Below are 26,336 nucleotides of genomic sequence, written 5' to 3'. Positions count from 1 at the left end.
GTGAATTCGCTTTGCGGAGGTAGAGTAAAAAAAGTCGCTATGTAACAATAAAAAATACTACAACAAAAATAAAAAATCGTTTATTGCCCAATTTTCTACTTAGATCTATTATACATAGCAATATACCAGTAATCTATTATTCTCTCTATCCTGGTTCTTAATAGTGTCATACGTTGTATTTTTATGTATAGTAATAGGTAGGTATATACTGCATAAATCCTGTACTTTTGTCATTTACGACCCCTTGTAGCGTGGTATGAGTTTCCGTATAAGCACACTGTCTTGTACTGCCTGTGATTTAGAGCATACATTTAGAAATAGTATTTATCTCTTTTTATTTTTTGTTGCTTACTACAGTACAGTACAGTACAGTGGGAGAACGTAAAATATATATATATATATATATATATATATATATATATATATATATATATATATATATATATATATATATATATATATATATATATATATATATATATATTTTAATTGACTCATAAATTAGAAGTTTTTCTGTGAAATGTTGATTAGGTTATTTGTATACTTACTTATGAGATGTTGATCAAATAGTTAAAATGTATGGTATTGATGGAATGCATGATTTCAGGGAAAAATATTGTAAAAGGATTATCTAATATATTTTTAATATTGTTGTCTTCGACAAGCGCACGGTCTAATTATAAAAATATGATTGACACGTGTTTTAGTAGTTATCGAATTATTGATGCCAATCAGCTAGGAATCAGATGCGGATATTCGCATTCGCGGTGTTATAATATTTCCGTACATCTGTAAACATAATAATTGTGTCTGAAAATGATATTTACAAAATGGAAGCGGGTAGCCGCTAAAGTCATTCGCCGTATGGTCGTGATTGTCTGGTGGTTAACCACTTTGTCGAGAGTTTGATAATGTTCGTCATTTGGCAAGTTTTAATACTTTTGCTAATAAATTGTGTCTCACTTTAACACTCAAATTATAAAATTAGTAATGAATAATTTATGACACTTATACGATCTCAATGTTACGCATCGGCTTCCTCTCCAAGTGAGAAAAGTAAGACTCTGTCACAACATTAATCTCAGTCTGGTTGGTAGAACTTACGTACTTCACTAGGTTAAGTTAAAAAAGTTAGAGTTGCTTGCCGTGATGGGTAGAGCCAAATCTGTGCCCATTTCTTCAATCTTTACTTCTCTTCGTTAAGCTATTGATGCTTATTACTCTTTTGCTTCCACGTGCCTTTATGGGCGCTGAAAATTATAAAATATAAAAAGAGATTATTAAGTTACTTAAAGACCTGCGTCAAATTTTTTATAGGTGCATTTCTATATTATGAAAAATGTTAGACGTTTTAGATAATTTGCTAATGAAAGGTTTAAGAAATAATGAAAGGTTTTAAGGTTATAAGTACGCAGTAGGAAGAATATCCACAGATTTTTGAATAGTATAGACGTTATGTGTCTCTCTCTACATTTAGTTATTTTTGACATTAAGTAGTTGTACTCTTTAGCTGTCACAGCCGACATTGTGCGGACGAGCCACGCTCTCTGTTGCTATTAACGCTGCCATCCGGGTGCCATATTTATCAACACGGATCAGTGTAAATATAGAAGACATTCACACTGACCATCGATAAACGTTTAGAACTGTCAAGGCTATATCTATTAGCGTCGGATTAACCGAGAGTTAATATTAAGCAAGTGAACGGAAAATCAAATCTGAGTTAATATTCTAAGAAAATATGTTGTTATTCCGTCACATGCGCTGTGGAAGCCGATGTGTTTAGATGTTTACAAATTGGAGGTGATCGATCTTCTTTGATCTTGTGAGTGTGTGGAGAGCACGCTGCACTCAACGGGCGCTTGTATGTACTACCGTCACAATTACTAATTAGTACTTATAAGTATACGACTCGTCGGCGTCCTGCGAATCAATTTGTTACATTAGTTGAGGTCAATGAATTTGTAATCAATAATGAAGCAAGGTGCTCTTGCTGAAATTATAACAATTTAAATGTAAGTATTGTAATTTTAGGAAAAATACGTTATTTAAAGCTGGAAATATTTAGTAATATGCAATATTTCACACAAACACATTTTACTTCGTTAATTTTGTTGAGGTGATTTACTTTATTTTTACTAGACTTGTAGTTTGTTAAAGTTTGTTTCTCACAATAAATCACCGCGCCATATGTCGAAACTATCCGGATGCGTGTATGCGTAAATAAATAACATCATTCGTACATAAATCAGCACGTTACGTCATCAGCGACAGTTAATGAAAGTGAAACACACGCAGAAATGTCGGCAATTGTCATCGCTAAGTGTCGTGTTTATTAATGGCCTTTTGCACCCAATTATGATTAGAAACAGGTGTTAGTCGCTTGGAAAATTAGGTCGAGGGTCTCATTAATGGACCGTGTGAATGATAAAATGTTGGAGTTTTCTTTCTCTTGACCTACTAAGATGACGATGAGTGCCAATATATTTAATCTGTCTATACATACTATAATACAAAGCCAAACCCGGAGTACCTATCTGTACATTGAAAAAAAAAATGAAAGAGGTGACTATAAAGTGGTAATAGAAAACAAAGGAGCGATTTTTGGAATTCTCTTTTGATCGGTTTACTGCTTTAAGTTTGGTTGTTGGCGCATATTTCCAAAACTACTGAACGGATTTTAATATAGTTTTCACAGGTAGACAGAGTATAATTGCGAGCAAAATATATGCTTGTATTGTACGCAATACAGTAAATATTTTTTGTCGTGTTACAATGAGGAGTCACGGTGTGTACGGCTTCTTGCCAAGATGTCGTAAATTGGTAGGATGGCTCATAAACTTGGGCCATTATTGACAGCTATTAAATTGGTGAATTTATGAGTCCCGTGCGATGACGACAGCCTGAGGCGCGTGTCACGGCAGGCCCTTAACAAATTAGCCCTACGCTCATCCATACTAATAGGTATTATAAATGCGAAAGTAAAATTTTCTGTTACGCTGAAACAGCTAAAATACTGAGACGATTATGATGAAATTTGGAGCATAGTAAGCTTGAACTATAAGAAAGGATATATAGGTTATTACTTAATCCGGAAAACATTTAGGGATTTTTTTTACGCGGTCAATGTCGTTATCAACAGCGAGTATTAAAATTAAATATGCACAAATATTAATTTTGTGTTGTGCTTCTAATTAGTTTCTACTATGGTTTCTTGGTATTAAGGAAACATAATATTCTTGCGGATTATGATATAAAACGTAGTTAATCTTTTTCGAAAAGTGAATATCCTACTAAAGACTGATACGTTTGGTGTTCGTGTGCTGTCCGAAGTGTAGAAGATTCATTTAGTCTGGAATTGAGGTGATGATCCATAGACTTTTTTAGTTGAAACAGACCTTTCTCTGATTGTATATCTAACTATTATTATGCTAAAATATTTAGTTTTAAATTTATCTTAATCGATAAAAAATCTCATCATGTTCTGGTAAAATTCGGGACTAATTTCTTGTAGATAAGTACTGAAAATAAATTAGTTTTAATGGAATATAATATGTATTGACGTTGTTAAAAGCCTTTTCATATAAATTCTGCAGATTATGAATTTTATAACTATCTATGGTTTTATATAAAAATTTACTCCAATAAACGTGGTATTGACAGGAATGATATAATAGATATTAAACTGAAACGAATAAAATTAATACATTAACAGTAATGCGAAATGAAATAATGGTAAAATTATTTACTTTATGTACTTAATAATTAAAAAACCAATACACTCACAGCCATAAAAATGTTAGACGTACTCAGAATGGCATCGAGTTATGGTGAGGTTGATGAGGTTCTAACTTCCAATACCTAAGGCGCTCCTTTTCTGGTTTGGAACCTCTATACTATCACTACCTAACCGTTTACCAGATATTTAACTTGTTACAATTGAATCATGTTTAATTTGACCCCAGTACATTTGTTTACTATCTCACAAACCAGTTCAGAATTGATTAAATAAATAAAAAACACTGGCTGTTATAGTATTCTAAAAGCGAATCTAACGCGGGTAATAAAAATATTAAATGACCTGGCTATTATGACGGGCTACCTAAGCTCACCACGTTTGTTATGACATCTTTGAGATCAATTTATAATGATCCGATCCTCCCTAATAGGGTACATAGAAATGGAAGAGATGTAGTTAAAATGTCGCCATACAGTTTTGGACAGCTGAGGATCTGAGATCAGAGGAAATATTCGCCTTGCCCGCATAATATCTTCGGAGTTGAAACGCGAAGTGCGGAACGACCGTGATTAATGACGACGGACGTGTTAATATTAGCGGTGGATGAGATAGGTTCATTTGATTTTGGTAACGTGCTTAAGTAAATTATTATACCCAATTGGAACAACTGTTGATATAAGAGACTACAATTAGCGATTTCAATTGAAAGCGGTCTAACTAAAAATATATCTGTGGATCCTACAAGGACATATTTTGTCTCGGTTTGAGGAACTGGAAAGCAAACTCTTATGGAAAAGTAAATCAAGGAAAAAATATAATGAAATGTTGCTCCGTTAATGTTGTCTCTGCTAATCGACAGGAAACATTGCGGCTGGGTTGAATGCGGTTTATTATGAAGAAATGTGTTTTATGTACGACCGGATGGCGTTAAATGTATTTTATAATGCTATAAACTACATAATATAGTACGCACTGAATCTGTTAAGAAAACTGTCTCCCAAGATACGGCAGGAGTCACGAGTCCATTGCGGTGTCGTAAAATTCCATGTTAGAATTGTAGCAGCATAGATAAGGTTGAGTGGCTGCCGGTTACAGTCATCTTTTGAGCAAGATGCCAATTATTCGAGGTTCTTATTTATAAGAGCATGTAACAAGTTACAGCTTGCACTTCCTGATTATAAAAGATGGCTTGTTACGGAACTCCACGTCAGATATGAAGATGATAAGATGTGTCTTTTTTATGAACAGAACGAATGAACTGAACGAACAGAACGACTTGAGGAACATTTATTTGAGTCTTTGTCACTAGAGTATGTACTTCGATCACAATTGCTTGAGATTGCAGATTATTCCGAAACGGGCTGGTACAGGGAGAAATGAATTAATAGATAAATACGTTAAAGTCAATGTTTTCGCTATGTAGGATGCTCGAGACAAAGCGAAGTGAAAGCGACTTTAAAAGTAGAAAGCCGCAACCTGGCACTTAGCCAAAATAACATCACACAGAAGAAGGAGGAGTGCACTATTCATAAACCATAATTTCTTTTAATGCTTTTTTAGTCTTATAGGTACTGTTAAATAAGATTTTAGCAATACGACATATTATAATATGCTTTAATATATACCTAACTAAAGTAAAAAAAATGCATACGGTAAAGTAGTTTGTCGTAGTACCTGTTGAGTCGGACCACCTCTTTCCTCGATGTTAATATTTATTAGATTAAAGCATGGGTTCCCAAAGTGGTCCAGATGGAGACTTGACGAGGGTTTATGTTTGCGTGACCAAAAATGAGGGTTCACATGGAGTAAACCAAAAAAAAAGGTCCACCGGAACCAGCAAAATTTTGGAAGTGGTCTATGAGAAAAAAAAGTTTGGGAACTTGAGGATTTGAGTATTATTCCTAGGATATATATCTATATTATATGTACACCTATATACCTAATTATATTATATAATATACCTTGAAATCGACATGACAGTGACGAGTCAGCAAGAAAAAAAATATTTCCCTTCCAGGAGAAACTAGTGAAAGAATTTTCAAATCATATTTAATTATCACATTCTCATTTTTTCATCACAAATTCTGCTTCACCTGTCCGTTGTGGTGCCTCTCTGATGCTCACATACAATTATCGCTGTCTTTTAATTAAGTTATATTGTATAATATATCCATTCTCCTCCGGTGACGATTCCTCCAGTATATCTGATTACGCCTCCGCGTTTTTTACTCTTTTACGCCCTTCTTATTTATCGACCCACGCGTTGTTTGCGTCTCCTTACTGGTCGGTCCGAGCAGACTTATAATATTTATTTGGTGTCCTTTTTACTTTTTGTATCAATGGGAAGATATAGTTATTGCAGATAACTAATTAACGAGATGAACAGGTCAATTGCTATAAAGACTTACGACGACAGTGTGTGCAGCATTGGTTCGAACCACTATTGCATTACACTGCCCCAGCCACCACGAAACGTTTGATGGTATGGCTCACAATGGTATGGCCCAGGCAAGCAATTAGGGAGCAAATTCTGTATAGCACGACAAAACACGCATGTATTTGCGTTATGTATTATTTCCCTATTTCCTGTCTGTTTGTGTGGAGAGTTACTGAAATCAGTTCAAATTTATGCCCGAGTACTTAAGCTTGTCGATCAATTGTACCAGAGTCGCGGTCGCATCAGACAGCTGCTTGGGCAAAAATATCTCCACTCGGCTTATATTCGTAATAGTTGTGCATGTTCTACGTAGGTATATGTTGCGCGCAGTTTAATGTCGATACCACTCGGACGGGCAGATAGGTCAATGTCTCGAACTAGATCGTGTATGCGGCCCGTTTCGCTATCGAGCTGACGCAGGCGTGCCGAAAACTCCTTCCGAGAATCCAATTATCCAGTTATTCATATAAACGTTCAATACAGTTAAATCGTTGCTTTTTAAACAAATTAATAAATGCTTTCGGCTATAAAATTTGGTCGTTGTTTTCTCTACGATACCCAAGTAACTATCAGACCTTGACTTTGCAAATTGAAAGTTTGTTGGTCAACATAAATTTGGAGTATTGCACCTCGATACGTGTTTGTGCTGAGAGATAGAAGTGAAATGCCTGAAGTTCATGGTGAGTTCCCTTCAAGACCGTAATGTATACTTTCAGATCATCGGGTATTGAACAATAATATCCATTTAGCGCTGATTACTTTCTTCAAGCGTAATAAATTAGTTTAATGTTTTAACGTTAATATTTAATAATCTGTGTTTACTAATTATGATTACTAAGTACGTCTTTGTTATTGAAATGCTAATTGAACGCGTGTTTTGTTTATGGAAAGCGAGCTCGGTTGAAACTGCAGGTTGAATTAAATAGCTGCTGTATAGGGAAACATCTTATCATTACTTTTAATGAATCTGTAAATAAATTCGTAGTCTCTATAGTAATTCATTTTTTATATTATGTACTATTAATATAAAAAAAATATTAAGTATAATAAGTAGGTTAATAGCAATGAATGATGGGTACCTATTATATGTAGAAGAGTTGCCAGCGCTCATTATAATCAAGTGAGATTTTTTTATGTGAACGAATACTCGTATGAATCCGTGAGTGCCTATTTTTAAGTATTGTACTAACAATTCGCGAAGCTTAATGTGTTTAATTATTTATTTAGGCAAAAATGCTTTCCTTAAAAATATCTGATCATTTTCGATTTATATTGTACTATTTATAGTTCGTTTATTTCCATGCAAAATATTTATTTTGTGTGCCTCGAGAGATCCAGATGTCTAATGGCTTAGATAACTATCATGATTGTATAACACGGGAAATACATTTCAGATAAATCCATGCTTAGAGATTCAGAAAATCTTATTGTTTATTTGTAGTACGGTAATGTTAATAACGACAGAAATTCTGTTAGCCGTCATATCCTGTGTTTTGATGATAGCTTACGTATGTGATTTTGTATACTCTGTTTAATGAAACACGGAGTATAGAAATCGATGTAATTATCCTTTGCTTTGTTTCTCAGCGCTAATCAATCGGGAAACTGTATTGTGCGCTTATGCGGCGGATGCGTCCTGGTTCCGAATCGGCGTCGGTTACGTATGACGGAATAGTTAATATTAAACGTACGCGTATGATATGCGGTAGCCCTGTATCAAGGCGACGACCAAAATACGCGTTATGAGCTACGTCGACGTTGCGTCGATTGGCGGCGCCAAGCACAGAGTGTCCATGTTGCTTTGGAAACATACGAGTACCTACACTTTGCTGATGACGTGTGGCGCAATTATTACAATTGAAGTTGCTGAGGTTGTTTCGGCAATTTTACCAAATGTTTTTTTATAGAAGTGTAGCATTTCTCGGCAACAAGTTGATGAAGAATGCACGGCGCGACGGACCCCATTATATGTTTTACAATTATACGCTGAAAAAAGAAAAAAATACTGATTGAATTGAATGAGGAAATGGATGATACAAAGCGACGTCTGGTAAAGTCCATGCACTGTATCTTACAAAAACATTTTGCGTTGACCTCATATTGGATTTAGATAAATATTGAGATTTTTATAACATTAAATGACTTGAAGTACAAGGGACGATATAACCACAATATGATGCTTATTGTGTGGGAGTAAAATGATTCAGTCGATATCTTATTTTTAAAACCGTGATTGCTGTTCAGTATAGTATGCGTAAGTATAGTAGTCCAATATACATATCTTGATTATCTATACAATAATATAATGCTATTCGCACAATATAATTATAAACACTCGATATAGAATACTCATAAAACTCATCATGATATAATAATATGTGAAAAGTGGAAATATGTGTTATAGTCGACGCTGGCTAATTGACACAGTCATTATCGCTCTGCACTCAACTCGGCAGATAGATCTATATGACGTGTTTGAAGTATATGGTTGTTACCTGCTTCAAGTGATAGAGTTACGATAAAGTCGGTTTTATGTATGGTTTTAATGAGGCTCGACTGGGCTTTTGCTATTGTTCTTCCTGATCGTAGTTATTTACTGATGTTGAACTCAGCGCACAATTATGGTACAGAGCAATGGCGAAGGGTCCATATTACCTAAATCCTGCCTTTACGTAGAATATCTGTAGAATCTTATTATCATCAGAACGATTTGCAGAACGTCTTTATGTATACTAATACTTATGTGTTGTGTCGGGTTCGCTTTCGGAAATATTCACATTTTGCCACTGGTACAGAATCGGATGAATATAAATTGTGTATGATTCTGGACGTAATGCTAAATTCACTCGGTCTTTACTCTTTTCATATGCAGCGCAGTGTTTTCGATACACAACCGGTACAAAGGGGCTGGACGTGACGTGACCCACTTCTTTAACCCCCTAACTATACAAATCTGCCTCTGTCCATTACATCGCGCTGTTACATTCCGATCGCGGCTTTCAATATTACAGCCGAATAAAAGATATACATCGAGTTCCCTATGTATCTTAATTATAATATTTTATGCGTTTGTGTGTCTATATTTATTAATTACCTACTTCTCTCCATAGCATTTCCTTTTACAAATATTTGCACTACTGCCACACGCTGTGTATGAAGAATTCACTTATGATTCATTTTACTGCGTAATAACAGAAATAAATTTGAATAAGTAGATAAATAAAGTAAATGAAAGTATATACGAAGTGCTATTTTACATAAGACAATTCGTGCATTAGGCGAGGCGTTCGTTGAATGGATTCTACTATCCCATTGAATTACTTATGTATGGATATTTCGCAATAAGTTTTATACAGAACAATCCATACTATGAATCTATCTGTTATGAATACTGCGGCATTCATACTTTTGGCTGAAAAGAGATCTATCTTATTATCTATGGTGCCTGAAATGAAAGAAAAAATATATCCGTTTAATACAATAGAAACAAGGCTTTTAAACAAAAAAAAAACTATTCACTTTACTCAACTCATAAAACAAAAAAAATATGAGTTTAATAAAGTCGTAGCTATTCGGAATCCGCTTTCGACATTCACAAAATTTCCTTTCCTTGAATGCCCCTGAGAACACATTTAATCCTGTCTGCTGGCTAGTACGCACCGATGCGAGGGCTCATAGAGCTACCTAAATATTACGTTAGATTGTCGATCCGTGTCTCTATATACATTTATTAGATAAATTCGCATCTATCTTCTATGGTGACTGTACCACAATACCTATATTTGTAAAAATGAAGATAATTAATAAAGACTTGCCAACGACCCGTTTATTAATACGACTGCATAAATATTAATATAAATCTGATTGGAGGACATCGAATACATTTTATACCATGCTGAAAAGAGAACAGCAAACATATTACGGAATAATTAATTTTTAGCTACACAAGTAGTACCCAGTTACGTGATCGGCATAAGCGAAAATTCGTAGTAAAAATAAATAAAAATAGATTAACCTGAACGTATTTTATGAACCTAAAATCTTGAAGACATGAAGGCAATATATCGTGGAATAAAATCATTAAATTAGAAATATCGATAAATGCGCTTGTTTTAAAAGATGTAAAGTATGCACTAACTACTGATCATCAACAGGTATGTATTAGTGATTTACTTTCCAAATAACAAAACACAGTACACAACGAGCGTAATGCGTAATTCGCGCTGTATCGAAAACTTGTTACGACTTTACCTGCGACAGTTAGACAGGCCATACAAATAACAAGACTTCGTAACTCAAAGTTCTGGGCGGGCTTGTAGTCCATTGAAAAGTTACATTTGGGGTTGCGTTTTTTAGAGGAAGCAATTTTATTTTTTTGAAGTGTAGGGAAGGGGGATCAGTGTAAAGCTAAAACCAAGTTTGTGGCATCGCCACCCTTGTTCCACGGCCGCCATCTTGAAAATAGGGGTTGAAATGGTTTTTACGATGTGTATCTTAAACTATTTATCTGACAAAAAAAAATTATGACCATTTTTTGTTGCAAATTAAATTCTCTACAACTTTGGTCCAGTAACTTTTTTGTCGTAGAACTATAAATAAAAAAGTTATAAGCGAATATATTAAGAAATTCAATGTTAAGCAATGTCCATTGCAACGTCATTAGAACGTGTTTATAAGGTTCATAATACTTTTTTTTGTACTCTCATTACGTACAACACAAACCCGCGGTTGTCGGCTTGTACGTGAATTACTTGGATCCTGAATCGCTTTGGCACAGATGAAGCAATTGTTCACTTCACTGAATTATAATCTCGATGGAATAGCTGTTATAATATTATTTATAACAAAATTCTTTTGTATAATTACTGTGATATAATATAAAGTTGTAGTCTATTATGTAAAATACACGTGAGATATTTCTTGCACTGTTGAGTTCGCAAGGAAATATCAAATAAACTTACATAACAAAGATAGTAGTATACCACTACTTCATTCGTATATTCAAAAGTGATTTGGCAAAGAATTTGCTTAGGCATGTTGAATACATAAAGAGCTGAATTTAAATATTAATTAAGTTGGTGTAATCTCACTGTTCCCTGGTTCTTTGTGACAGTTTTGTGAAATTCGCACAAAAGAGTGGGCTTCAGGGACTCATTATTTCAATGCTTTGTTACTTTAGTGACTGTTTTAAAATTATACTTACTTATATCTCATTATTTAGATATTTTATGTATTTGCGTAAGTACATTAAATTTATAATAGTATATGAACTATCACCTGACAACGGAAATGGCAAGGGGGTCTTCTGGATTATAAAATTATTAAAAAGGTTCCTTAAGTACTACTAAAGTCTATATCACAATTATTCAAAGTATCCAAATCATTATCGGTTTTTTACTGTCAATGGAAAAGATACATACATTTATTCCTTAAGCCCACATAGTGAAGTTATAGTTTCCGCAATGTATGACACATCTACGCACGTAAATCATATTATTGCATGCAATTGTTGAATACCCACCCAACACAATGCGATATTATCATTACGACCCCATCAACAATAAAAAGGCAAAAACAACACCGCGTCCATTAGTACGATATGAGTAATACGATAGTAGGGGTTCATGTCATCGAGATAAGCTTTTTTAAAGTTTAATACGACGGTTCTTTATTTACGAGTACTTTCTTCTTCACGTTCATACTAATTGTTCACGTTGCGTTTAAAAGACGCAATGCTGCCTTACGTGACAGTAAACTTATAAATAAACACTGAAACAGGAACACAACACTGCACAGTTCACATACCACGGACCAGGATAAATCTGAATCACTGGCCATGAATGCTCTGTTTCGTGACTCATTTGATTATTAAAAATCTTTACTAAAATAAATAATACAGTTTGAGTGAACGTAGCATGGGCTGCATGATATATTGCGTGGACCTAGTATGTAATGATAGTTTAGATCGCGGCCTGTCGGCGGAACCAATGTGTTCTGAAGTGTTGACTGTAGTTTGAAGGGAACGAAAAGCGGGAGTACGGGAAGATCTCGCGAGTCGTGCCAAAAACACTCCTCGAGCTAAATGCGGACGGACACGTCATGCGCAGCTCTGGTGAACTGTCGCGTGTCGTTCAGTTTCTCACCGTTCATTTCTTAATTACTGGTGTATTTAGCCTGACCGTGCCACCAACCGTTTCTAAATTAAAACACAATTTACATAAAAATTGTTGGCATTACGTTAAATATATTATAAATTTATAACTAGATTGAATTGACTTTTATTACTTGTAAGTTTTTAAAATATGTTCTCAAATGAGAAAATATGAGCTGCTGTCTAGACGTGTTATTTTTGCTGAGTCATTGTTTACTAGCCGCTTATCAATTATTTATGTGGTTTATCTTTTTTGTAAGTTACTATTTTTATTAAGGGCTTAGGCTGAGGGTAGGTACATATAAAGTGTGATGCCTGGGTCGACATTTTTTCAATATTAGGTAAATGGTAAGGTACCGCATAAGCGCAGACAACTCTTGTAACATAAATTATAGCATCAATAGGACTGAAGGATTTATATTCTAAGTTCCTGGAATGGGTGCGTAGCGTGGGAGCTTGCCGCCAGAAGCGAATCTAAAATAATATTACTCCCCGAGATCAAAAAAATAAGTGTCCATTGCACCAAAACACAAATAAACGTCACGCGCTCATTTCTTAGTTACATGCGAGAAAAGTATTTATATTATAATTTATATTTTTAATTTTAGAAATTTTGCGGCCTCCCTAAATGTGCCACCTGGGGTGGGTTGCCCTTGCCGCCCCAACTGCACTACACCATTGCCAGGAATAGAAGTCTCTATGTGCCCTATTCCAAGATAGAAGTAGCCATAAAGGATATTTTTAAAATGTTAATCAAGAATTTGGTCCTGCCGTGGCCGCAACATATTCTCAATTGTTATTTTTTAATGAAATCACATGCCCCCTCCCATAGCTTGCTAAACTGTTACAAATTCAAATTATTGGATAAACGTTTGACTTAGCTTGCAAACATTTGTATATATACTTTGTTACCGACCTGATCATGTATCGATTTTTGAACACATGTAAAGGCAGAAGAGTGCAGACACTTGATGGCAATATAGGTACGTCCACACATACCTTTGTCGAAGGGAGATATAGCCGGGAAAACAAATAGTTTCTTATTAAAAAAATATGTGCCTACTATGCTAAATAATTATAACTCAAATGATTTGGTAATTTAACTATTTTTCACATAATAAATGCGACCTTCGTAATCCGTTTTAATTTTATATTTTCCTTATCTTGGAAAACGAAACTAAGTAATTTATACATAAATGCCATGCCACTATCGGCATAAAAATGGTATGAAACAAGGTAATGGCGTGCGTTCATAAAAATGTGACTTGATAGAATTGTGTTCTTAAATGTTTGTAGTCATAATAGTGTGATTAATTCAAATATAGAATACCAAACGTTCTTTTTTGGAATATGTTTACCCAACAAGTCGTCGGCCTCGCCGCATCAATTACACGTTGCATTTTATATTTGTACTGGTATTGATTTTGTTGTTAGCTACGCGTTACATTATAATTTATTCAGAGTTGATGGCGCCGCAATGGGACAAATAAACGTACTTAAATTATAGTCGTTATTGCTCAGTCACAGAGCCCTCCGCCCTTATGACTCGGAACGATTTAATGTTTTAGAAAATTGGTTGCGGACATAGAGAAAAATGTTGATGTTTGAAATGCACTGTGCTTTCGTTGAAGGCTAACTTTAACAAAAGAACTATATTTTTTTAAGGCTGATAGATATAAAATTTAAAGAACTTTTTAGTTATTTCTTTCTCTTAGCCTGCATATTATATATAAAAATACTGTTTGTTTGACAGACCGGGGCAGTTGGTCATTGACAATCGTATAAGTAAGTCGGTTGATTGGTGAAATATTACTGAAAGCATTTCTGTAGTCAGTGATATTTCTTTTTATTTTTATCAAAATCGCTTAAGTTCTTAACAATAATAAATATTTTACATCAGTATCTACAGTTTGTTTTATATAACACCAATCTGATTTAATTTAGTAGTCTTATAATAATTATGTTATCTGTAATCAATACACATACCGTGAACATCACAAGAACCAAAATTGTATAAGAGTTACATAAAAATATTTTTTTCTAACGACAGTTTGTAATCCTTTTAATAAAGTTATGCCATAACATAAAAATAAAATGAATACGGCTTGTAACTCTCAAAACAATTTGTCGACGCTGTTTTATGTATCAAAGTTACATATTTGCTGAAAGAATTTCTTTTAGAGTCGGCTTGTCAGCCGTCGCACCCACACATCGCATTCTGTATGCAGCCTTCATTCCCCAGCGACCCTCCGTATCCCGCACCACACCCCTATCCAAACGTACTACTACTAATTATAGCCAAGGGAAACTGCGACCGACGTTAAGAGCTTTAAACATGAGCGCCAATAGGTTCTGCAAGCTATTCATTATATCATAATTATTTTATTGAGGAATCCAATAACAGCACTTAAAGAACATTTTGCGTTATCGTTTTTTTCCTACCTCTTGTTATGCTATTAAATTCAAGTACATCACCGACGTTTATGTATGTATAATACTTTATTTTATCATTAAAAAGCTTTTATTAAACTGTTATAACACAATAGATATAAACAATCGGTTACCTCGTTGCGCGCCTCGCTGATTGTCGCTGTTGAAGAATATGAATACTCTAACCCTGAACAATGCTATCAAGCAAACAACAGTTTTTAAAGTACAACATGCATATCTTGATGAGCTGTCTCCATCTGAATAATGACTATAAATGACCATACATGGGATGATAAATATACGGTAATTATAACAAAGCTCAAAGTGGTGCTGAACTGCGTTCGTCATCTCGAATGTTATATTTAGGGCAAAATTCCACAAAAGCCATTGTTTGCAATGCTTTTTAAACCGAGCAAATACAGTACTTACACGCTGCTTAGCGAAAGATATATTAACCATTGTTGTGGCAAATATATACACGCTTACACGCATACAAAATAAAAACTATCTGATATACAACTATCAACCTAAAATACTTAGAAATACATACGTATACAACAATAAAGGCTCACTGTAAAGGGTTTATAATAAAGATGTTTATTCATGCACACGTGCCGTAGATTCAATTATTGGTAGGTCGCCGTGTACGGGTTGCGGAGCAAGCTACATTAGCCTGAATGAAGAGCGGTCGCGCTACAAAAGGTCAAAGGTTAGTAAGCGAGGGTCCGTAGCAGCTTGCTACGACTCGGCTACGCTCCAAAAGTCATCGTGTTCCTGTAACATATTTTTGTTACATATAGCCTCTTTGTATACGAAGCGTATTTACCGTACCTTGTGCCAGCATATCAAATAAGTTTTTTTTTACTTTTTTGTGTCGAGAATATTTGTTAGTGATCGTAACGAGATATTTCAAACGAAGAATAAAAGACAAAGCGCCTAGAGCGCAGTAATGTTTTGTTTCTCACATATTTTTTAGGTTGATGTCTAGATCTTTAATTACTAAGTATGATTTATTTGCATCATCATTGGAAGTAGACATAATTATTATTAATATTCTGATAAAGGTAAATAAAAGCATAGAATAAGTTGAATGTTTTCAAGACATAAACTACTATTGTGCAAATATTTGCCATAATGCTGCAAATGTGATACAAGTGGCCGCCTGCCAAGCTATAAAGTATGCAATATGTACGTACTATATTACTTTGGAGAACTTACCTAGTTTTAGGTAACAATTTATTTTATACTTGCGACAGCTTCTATGATACACTGTTTGGGAAGCCATTTATGAAACCATAAGTCGCAAGTTCGATGTCCACACTTGGACAAACATTTTATTAGCGTTTTAGTGTTGTGTGATCAAAGCCTTTTATATATTTAAGATTTTTTACGTTAGGGTATATGGCTGTTTATATTAGCTTATTGATAATTATCAACGTGTGGGATTTTAGTCTTAGGTTGTAATTCTAGACGATCTCTCTGACGTGAAATCCTTGAAAACGTTATTTTATTATTTATGATTTTACAAGCACGTATTATAAAATGTATACAACTGTTCCACTAGACTATTTTATTATTAAAATAATTTTGTCCTTGCATTAATCAAGAAATTCTTTCTTGTCTTTATTCAAGCAACATGGTTTTACTTCCAAGATGTATTCCTTTGCGAAAGAGTGAAATGGTTTTTGTTAAAATAGTCAGAATTTGCCGATGAAATACTTGTTATTGTGCGCACTAAAAGGACGATAAGGCGATGAAAAAACTTTTCGAAGTAGCTTGGCGTTATTTACCGGCGGCGACGGCTCGGCTGTCCGTACGACGAGAGATCAATACGGAGCTCGTCTACACCCTTGCTCAAGCCTACTCTATACTTTCATCTCCTTCACTCATCACTAAGATAACAACATTACCAGGATATTTATCATTCAGTAGGTTCGTTATACAATTTGCTCGATGAATAACAATAATGGCATAATTTTGTGTCTCGTTGGACTGGTAAGAAACGCCGGGAGGCATTGTCGGGCAGACGGAGTGGCGCCGACGACGATTACTGGCTTCACATTTACAGACGCCACGTCCTATTTATCAGGTATATAGGCCAGCGAAGACTTCGTCGTACAATTAATGTACTTGACTATGTTAAAATAATATATTTTTCTCACTTTTATGATTGTTGAATTGATAAAGATTGGAAATTGTTACACGAGCTTAGTATCGTAGATACCTAAATGATACATTTTTTTATGTATATTTAGATAAATCAATTTGTTACGACAAAAAATAAATAAAGTTATCGCTCTATAATAGAGTATTTTCCTATGTTTGATTCTGTACATTGTTTTAAGTGTTTTATACACTGAAAATAATACAAAAAGAACCACTATTGAGAAAACTGTTTTAAAATTCGTTGCCAAATTAGGCAGTAATTCATTTTTCATATTCATATGCAATGTGTAAGAGTGTGGGCGTATTGCGCCTCTTTTCTCGTTTTTTGACATATTTTATCCTTTCCACCGAAATTCCTATAACTTATTGATCTTTACCGGATTCTAATCAATATATCTGTATAAGAATTTAATGCGGTAAATATTTAATAAACGTAAAGAACAGAAATAAATCATAACCCTAAATAGAAGCTCATATTAGGAAAACAGTAAAGTTAAAAATGAAATGTTATATCGTTAATATAGTAATCATCTTCACTGTTAATCTAAACAGTTGGTAATAAATGTGTTAACGAGCCGATACCGTCATAGACAATCAACAGCCAATTTGTTTCGTAAGCGGTTCATAAAATAATAGCATGCAACAATTAAGTTTACGCGAAAGGGTTCTGACACGCTCATACTAATATATATTGTAAACTTGGTAAAGGAAGATGCCTTTAAGATTCAGGATATTTAATTTAATCTATACGAAACATTACTTTAAACCCTTGTAAATTAATCGCATTAAAATTTAAGTTGTAGACGATAGAAGTATTAATATAATTTATACGAGACAGCCCGTATATTTAATATATTTGGGTTTAAGGAAAACTTTACACTATTCCCAATAATAAAACAACGACGTTACGAAGCTTTTAGAGTCTGAGTTTGTCTCGATGTTTAAAATATTAGTAATGTGTTTTTACAATAAAGGAAAGAAATAGACAACAAAAACAAGCTATTAGTTTATTTTATTTGGAAAACAAACAAGTGATGAGACAGATGACAAGTAAGTAAATTTGTTTGTTTGTAGTTCATAGTCAAGGAGTTACTAATTGTGAATTATTTTAAAGTTTTTATAATTCTAAAGGTCATTTCTTTGTTTCTTTATTTTGGTTATACAAGCTATATTTTATTACTAAAATAAAATACTGTTCGTGAATATAATCGGTTGGAAATACATCGAATTAGTTTATTGTGTTAGATGAGGGTCGATCTCATGGAAGGTTGATAAGGCCGGGTCGCAGGGCAGACCACGCGATCCAGTAATCGATTGCTGTTTCCGCCCACTGCCTACTCTTTTGAAATAGTCTCAACATGTACGTTTCTGCTTTTCCTTTCCCTCTGTTTTATTTCGGTAGCTTTATGACGAATGTGTCTGAATAATACATCAGGAACGGTACATTTTATCATATAATTTATATATTTCGCGTAAGTAGCGCACGTGTAAACATATTTTATATTATCGTATTTCTACCGTATCTTCCTTTGAATAAACAATTTACGGTTTGCTGTGAACACATATCAGCAAAACAAAATAAGCAAGATATCTACCGGATACTAATTCATTATGATTTGTTGCGTGGAAATATTGGATATAGTAGTAATACACGAAACCGCTTTTCAAATCCGTTCTGGTAAACTGTTTAGTTTAACCGGTAAATTTAGACGAGCCTAAAGCATTATTATCCAAATTAAATCACAATATTAAATAGTTCCTACCATGACTCATAATCATTTTCTTGTCGTCTTTTTATTTCTATAAGTATGTCGCGAAGACACGGTAGGCGCCGTAGCTCTCTAAGTAATAACAATAGGTTGAGTTACAAAACACATCAATCTTGCTTCAAATATTGGACAACAGGCCTAAGAAACTTTATTTTACATCTATTTAAAAAGTTAAAACTAAAGTGTTTTGTCTTTGTGAAATTGTTGAAAATGCGACAAAAGGGCAGAGGTCAAGGCCGCTAAAATCAGGACGGATGCTGCTCACCGTGACACAATTTAAATGCACTGTACTCGGCGACGGTTTTGCACGCTACGTCACGCTACCGGTACGGACACAATAACGATGATTGCCAATTGTGTACAAAATGTTTAGCTTCATTAGGATGTAAGCCTTTTCATACCATTCCAACTAGAGAACGGAGTAGTGATTGATGTTTATTTCGAAATACGATTTTGTAAACTCGGAGTACGCGTACAAAGCAATGGTTTTTTTAATTTTTCAGGGTAAAGCAGCAGTGCAAATATGTGTGAAGCAGTGAGGCGGCGGAGTTTGGCATCATGAGCTAGCGGGCATGGGAGGCGAGGGGGCGGGCCGCGGCGCCGCGCGCTTGCACGTGGGCGACTCGCCCCCGCGCGCGCCCATGGGCTTCGCGGCGCCCGCGCACGATGCGCTGCTCGACCGCGGGCTGGCGCCAGCGCCCGCGCCCGCGCTCGCCACCGGCGCCGGCGCCAACGCTGCCCTGCAGCGGGCGCACTCCAGGTATAATTTACAAAACATATAATTATAATATCAGGCCTGTATTATATATTGTCCTACTACTGGGCGTAGATCTCTACTACAAAGGGTTTAGGTCTCAGTCCACCACGCCGGCCCAACGTGGATTGCCATACTTCACATACCCTCAAAAGTTTTATACAGAACTTCTCAGGTATCCAGATTTTCTCACGATAAACCGTTCCGTTAAAGCAAGTATAATTCACAGACAATACTTGGGATTTGAACCTGCAGACATTCGTCTCGGCAGTCCTTTCCACTCGCAACTAAAGAAATCTCTATTGGTCTAAAGAGGCCTAGCCCTAGTGGTGGTGGTGGTGGATTAGCTTATAAGAGTTTAATCCTCAGATGAGGATGCCAAAATTGATGTGATTTATAAAAGTAGTATGTAGACTGCCTCGGTGGCGTAGTTGTATTGTATGTCCGGTACAATAGCGCTTTGAGGTCCTGGGTTCGAATCCCGGGTCGGGCAAAGTGATATTTGGGTTTTTTGCTCAGTATCAGCCCGGAGTCTGGAATTTGTGCCCGATATGGCGATAGGCTCGCCCCCTATCACATCATGGGACGGAACATACTTGGCGAAAAGTGGGTGCCCTAGTTGCGCCTCTGCATACCCCTTCGGGGATAAAATGCGTGATGTTATGTATGTATGTATGTATGTATAGTTTTAAAAGTGTCTTGTGTCATGTAACAAGGGAATGAACTGATGACAGGGTTAATAAATACGAACCAATTTGTCATCTGGTGTAACGTCCTTAAGCGGGGGCAGCGGATACCTACATGTAATCAAATACCCATTATAAAAGATAGTGAAACAAGTTGGTCTTTCATCGACCGTATGGCGTATAAATTATATATTATGTCGGTACGTTCAATATTTATTTACTCTAGTAATTGAAAGAAATAAAATGAATACACCCAGTTTATATCGTAACTCGTAGCCTTAGACCAAGGACGCGCTACGCCGTCGTAGCACTAGTGACTCCTCAGAATTCGTAAATGTTTTAACGCTACAGCTATAACTTCTTATTAAAGATCTTGTTTGAATGGTTCGGTAGCGGTTATCATTAATTTGACATATTCATATATTTGTTCTAATATAACACAAATATGATTTCAGATCAATGTCGTCGTTACCACCGGAGCCTTTCATGATGCTTCGTGCGAAGGCATTGAGCAAGCGCGTGATCATCAACGTGGGCGGCGTGCGGCACGAGGTGCTGTGGCGCACGCTCGAGCGGCTGCCGCACACGCGCCTCGGCCGCCTGCGCGATTGCAACACGCACGAGGCCATCACAGAACTCTGCGACGACTACTCACTTCAAGACAACGAATACTTTTTCGACAGGTATGCTCGTTAAAGAATTGCCAGAATTTGAATTATTTATTGATTAAGGACCTGTTTCACCTGTTTCTGAGTAAATACTGTTCGTTACATAAATGCCTTATACATACACATATTATTTTTTATATTATTAGTTATTATTATTTTTAATAATAATAATAATAAGCCCCCCGGAAACCTACCTTACGTCCGAGTCGAACACCAGACCACGTGGGGGGCGTCAACGTGTACTATTATAAAACTTACACGGCTAACAAGGTAAAGGTAACCCATTCAAAATGGAGACGCGATTAAAAAGTAAACTGAGAGGGCCGCTTCCCGGGGGCGATCGCCGGGGCACACTTGGAGCTGACGCTGGGTGTCACAGCATGCGATCCGTCAGCGGTGTGGAGTTGAGCAGGCGGACTCCCACCGAGTCCAATATTGGATTAGATGCTACAGCCGACCCAGATCGACAAATTGAAAGTCGAGCCAATAGAGTTCCGGCTGCGGATGTTTCGCAGGAGGCACAAGCCACTCAACCTGCGACCACCAAAGCTGGCAAGATTAGGGTGCGTATGCAATGGAATAACGAAATAAATAAATTCATAATGCGCACCTACTTATATATTACAAAACTAGAAACAGACAAAACTATGTATTGCAATAGATTATTCGAACAATTTAAAATTAAATACCCGCATATTAATGTAACATCCCAAAGAATTGCTGACCAAAGACGCGTAATATTAAGGAACAAACTTTTATCAGATGACGAAATAAATACAATAAGAGAAGAAGTAACCTTACAATTACAAAATGAAGAAGATTTAGGGTTTCAAATTAATAATATAAACTCAACACAAAATACACTACCTAACACACCCTTATTTGAAGAAGACAGTAGTGTAGTAACTTATTTGCTATCGCCGAATCGGGAAATACACTCACAAACATCACACGTTGCCACACAAACCTCAGACCCATCACTCATCTCACTAGCTCATCTAAATGAATACGATACACGAGACTCAGACATTAACTCCGAATTACGCTGTAAAGAAATTGAGGAACAACTGCAAACTTACTTAACACTGTATACCGGAACTGACCCTACGTCTAGACCAAAATTACCTCGATTAAAAGAAACTAAAAAATTATGCGTATTACTAGATATGTTTAACAACGATATCTTAAAGAAATTTTACAGTATTGATAGTGATTTAGTACATCTACATACATTAATATATTGCAGCTCGTTAGTAATATGTAAAACTCTAGGCTTTAAAATTCAAAATAATAATAGAAATATAGCTCATAAATCCAAATCAGAGAAACCAGCGTGGCAAATAAGAATAGAAAGAGACATAAACAAACTACGAGGGGATATAGGTGTTTTAACACAATACATAAATAATAACAGAAGTAAGAAAGTAATTAAGAAAGTAGAAGTAATATTTAATAAAACTAAAATACATTCAACGCATGAAAGAAATAATATTCGACCACAAGAGTTTTTAGATACATTAAAACAAAGACTAACAGTAAAATCACAAAAACTTTCAAGATATAAAAAATCCCTCCAGAGAAAATTAGATAATAAAATGTTTATTTCCAATGAAAAAACTTTCTATAGATCCCTGAGTGAAAAATGCACGACTGACCTTCCTAATAAAGAAATACCAACAGTAGACGAACTTAAAACTTACTGGGCCGACATATGGAAAAAGAAAACGGAACACAATCACGACGCCAGCTGGATTAAAAGCAAAGAGGAACATGTAAAAGATATTGAACAAATGGAATTTACATGTATTACACGAGGTGATATTGAGATAGTAACGAAAGGAATGAAGAATTGGAAGGCCACAGGAGTAGATGGAGTTTATAACTTTTGGATTAAAAAATTTTACACACTACACGAAATTCTAGCTAAAATTATAACAGACATTATTAAAGGCACAGCTGTACTACCAGAATTTATTACAAAAGGCATTACTTATATGCTTCCAAAATCTGATAAAACAAGTGACCCTTCACAATATCGCCCAATAACATGTTTACCAACGTTGTACAAGCTTATTACATCATGCATTACAAATAAAATAAATAGACACTTAGAAACAAACACAATAATAACCGAAGAACAAAAGGGCTGTAGGCGTAATCATATGGGATGTAAAGAACAATTAATAATAGACTCTACAATACTAAAACATGCAACTACCAACAATCGAAATTTAAATATCACTTATATAGACTATAAGAAAGCATTTGACAGCGTACCTCACTCTTGGCTAATCTGCGTTCTACAAATATACAAAATTCACCCACAACTTATAGCTTTTCTGGAAAGAGCTATGATTAAATGGAGGACTACATTACACTTGACAAACGGAATAAATTCAATAACTACTTGTGAAATTCCAATAGAGAATGGCATTTTTCAGGGAGACTCTTTGAGTCCCATGTGGTTTTGCCTTGCCCTCATTCCCCTTTCTCACCAGCTTAATAAACATAATCATGGATACAAACTCACCCCTTCATGCACAATTAGTCATCTCATGTATATGGATGATATTAAATTATTTGCCAAGACAGAAAAAGGAATAAATAAACTTATAGAAATAACAGCACAATTTAGTAGAGACATTAATATGACTTTTGGACTTGATAAATGCAAAACTCTTAAACTACACAAAGGAAAAAAATTAAATACTAGTATTACACATGATCATTGCTTTTCACTTATGGAAGAAAATGAAACATACAAATATTTAGGCATGCACGAAGGTAGGACAATAAATCATACACAAATAAAGGCAGCTCTAACTAAACAATATTTAAATAGACTAAATAAAATATGCAAAAGATCCCTAACATCTAAAAATCTAGTAAAAGCTATTAATACATTTGCCATACCATTGTTAACATACTCTTTTGGGATAGTAAAGTGGTCACGTACGAACATTAATAATTTGGAAATTAAAACTAGAACAACTCTTACAAAACACAATTATTTGCACCCTAAATCCGCGATAGAAAGAATGACCATTAAAAGGACGCAAGGAGGAAGAGGGTTGATCGATCTTAAAATCCTCTGGGAAGAACAAGAGCGCAAATTAAGAAATTTCTTTTACAATAAAGCTTTATCCAGCAAAATTCATTTAGCCACAGTAGAATCAGACCAAAATTTTACACCTTTAAACTTGATTGACCGAAATAAGCAGTTTAAAACAGTAGCAGAAAAACTCCACACAAAATTAGATTCATGGCATAGAAAAGAATTACATGGTAGGCATAAACATGATTTAGAACAATCGCACGTAGATCCCACAGCATCTAACAGATGGCTTAAAGTAGGCACACTATTCCCAGAAACAGAAGGTTTTATGCTTGCAATTCAGGATCAAGTTATAAATACCAAGAATTATAAAAAATACATACTAAAAGACCCCAATGCCACTGATGATAAATGCAGGAAATGCCAACGACAACCCGAAACTATTCAACACATAACTAGCGCGTGCCCAACACTAACCCAAACCGACTATACACACCGACATAACCAAATAGCTCATTACATACACCAAAAATTAGCTTTAAAACATGGTCTGATATCCGGAAAACCAGAACCCTACTATCAATATAATCCGAAGCCAGTACTGGAGAGCAACAAATATAAAATGTATTTTGACAGAGCCATATTAACCGATAAAACCATACATAACAATAGACCAGATATAACATTAATGGACAAGAATAATAAAGTAGCATACATAATCGACGTAGCGGTACCCAACACTCATAATTTACAAAAAACAATAACCGAAAAGATTAACAGATATACAGAATTACGAGAAGAAATAACCCGGATATGGAAATTGAACAAAGTTCATATCGTACCCCTGGTTCTCTCCAGTACGGGTGTAATACCAACATTATTATTAAACTCTATTAAGGTACTAGATCTCCCAACAAATTCATATATTACTATGCAAAAGGCAGCAATTCTAAATACGTGTAGAATTGTTCGTAAGTTTCTCCAAGAAGAAACCCCCATTGCTCACTTACCGTAAAAATGATTCTGACTTGGTTTAGACCCGTGAGTCTCATTTAAAACCGAAGAATAAGTTCTTCGAGAAAACGTTAAATTACAAAAAAGATAATAATAATAATAACATCAGCCCTGCATCATATACTTGCCCACTGCTGAGCACGGGCCTCCTCTACTACTGAGAGGGATTAGGCCTTAAGTCCACCACGCTGGCCTAGTGCGGATTGGTAGACTTCACACACCTTCGAAATTCCTATAGAGAACTTCTCAGATGTGCAAGGTTTCCTCACGATGTTTTCCTTCACCGTTAAAGCGAACGATAAATTCGCAAAGAATACACACATGATTTTTTAGAAAAGTCAGAGGTGTGTGCCCTTGGGATTTGAACCTGCGGACATTCGTTTCGGCAGTCCGTTCCACACCCAACTAGGCTATTGCCGCTATACATACATACATACATATACATACATACCAAATACAAAACTTTGACTCTAATCTATGCTCGCAAACAAAATAGTAATACAATGAGTACTATCTACATTAATTGGTTAACTGTCAAATAAAATTTCCTTGAAATTCAGGGCCATAGTAGAATGGGACAATTAACAGCAACATTCAACTAGGGAAACGGTCTAACAGCATAGCGGCGTTTTAAAGTTCTTATGTAGGGCACACCACGTTTTATTAAATTTATTACTGCCGGGAGTCGGAAAGGTCAGTTTTTAAGTAGAAGAATTAATTTAGAAAAAGCTATTGCCACAGACTTTGTGCATAATTTGTTATGAATGTATTCTGTATAACGCATATGTATTTAATGTACTAGGCCTATTATGCGCCAAAAAAGGCCAGCGCGGGTTTTGGTTGGTATGCCGGTGTAGGGCATACAGGGGTTATGCACTCGGTCCAATGCTCGTTCGGATGATGTCATACTCCCGAGTGTCGACATTGGGCCATAAGACCGGTGAAACCAACATAACCATTCCACTGGCTCTCCAAGTGGTGGTAGCGATAACGCGTTTTTTCCCCGCGAAAACAAATGCCTATAGGTGTCAAATACTATACAGCAATAACAGTCGTATATAAAAAAAAGTCAGTAACGAATTAAGTTTGGGCTATATGAATAAATAAAAACAAAATTTTCAGGCATCCGAAAAGTTTCAGCTCAATCCTCAACTTTTATCGGACTGGGAAATTGCACTTAGTGGACGAGATGTGTGTGTTGGCATTCAGCGATGATCTCGAGTACTGGGGTGTGGACGAGCTGTACCTGGAGTCGTGCTGCCAGCACAAGTACCACCAGCGCAAGGAGCACGTGCACGAAGAGATGCGCAAAGAGGCCGAGAGCCTGCGCCAGCGAGAAGAGGAGGAGTTTGGCCAGGGGACCTGCGCGCAGTACCAGAAGTGGCTTTGGGACTTGCTAGAGAAGCCAACCACGAGTATAGCAGCCAGGGTAACGTATTGTACATCAACTCTCATTAAACAACTAAC

General features: G+C 35.7%; 1 protein-coding gene across 3 annotated transcripts in view; it reads left to right on the top strand.

Moving 5' to 3' along the window:
- Positions 1–26,336, top strand: part of LOC115439980 (potassium voltage-gated channel protein Shab) — a 47,666-nt gene that overhangs the window by 12,834 nt on the left and 8,496 nt on the right. For all 3 annotated transcript variants that reach the window (XM_030164086.2, XM_030164085.2, XM_030164084.2), the window contains exons 2-4: positions 19,196–19,452; positions 20,588–20,815; positions 25,992–26,298. In XM_030164086.2, the coding sequence (XP_030019946.2) occupies positions 19,265–19,452; positions 20,588–20,815; positions 25,992–26,298 (723 nt within the window). In that variant the 5' untranslated portion in view covers positions 19,196–19,264. The remainder of the gene's footprint in view (positions 1–19,195; positions 19,453–20,587; positions 20,816–25,991; positions 26,299–26,336) is intronic.

Source organism: Manduca sexta, chromosome 15 (genome assembly GCF_014839805.1).
Source record: "Manduca sexta isolate Smith_Timp_Sample1 chromosome 15, JHU_Msex_v1.0, whole genome shotgun sequence".
Lineage (NCBI taxonomy): Eukaryota > Metazoa > Arthropoda > Insecta > Lepidoptera > Sphingidae > Manduca > Manduca sexta.
Note: the sequence above shows the minus strand (reverse complement) of the source record. Positions and strands in the feature narration are given on the sequence as shown.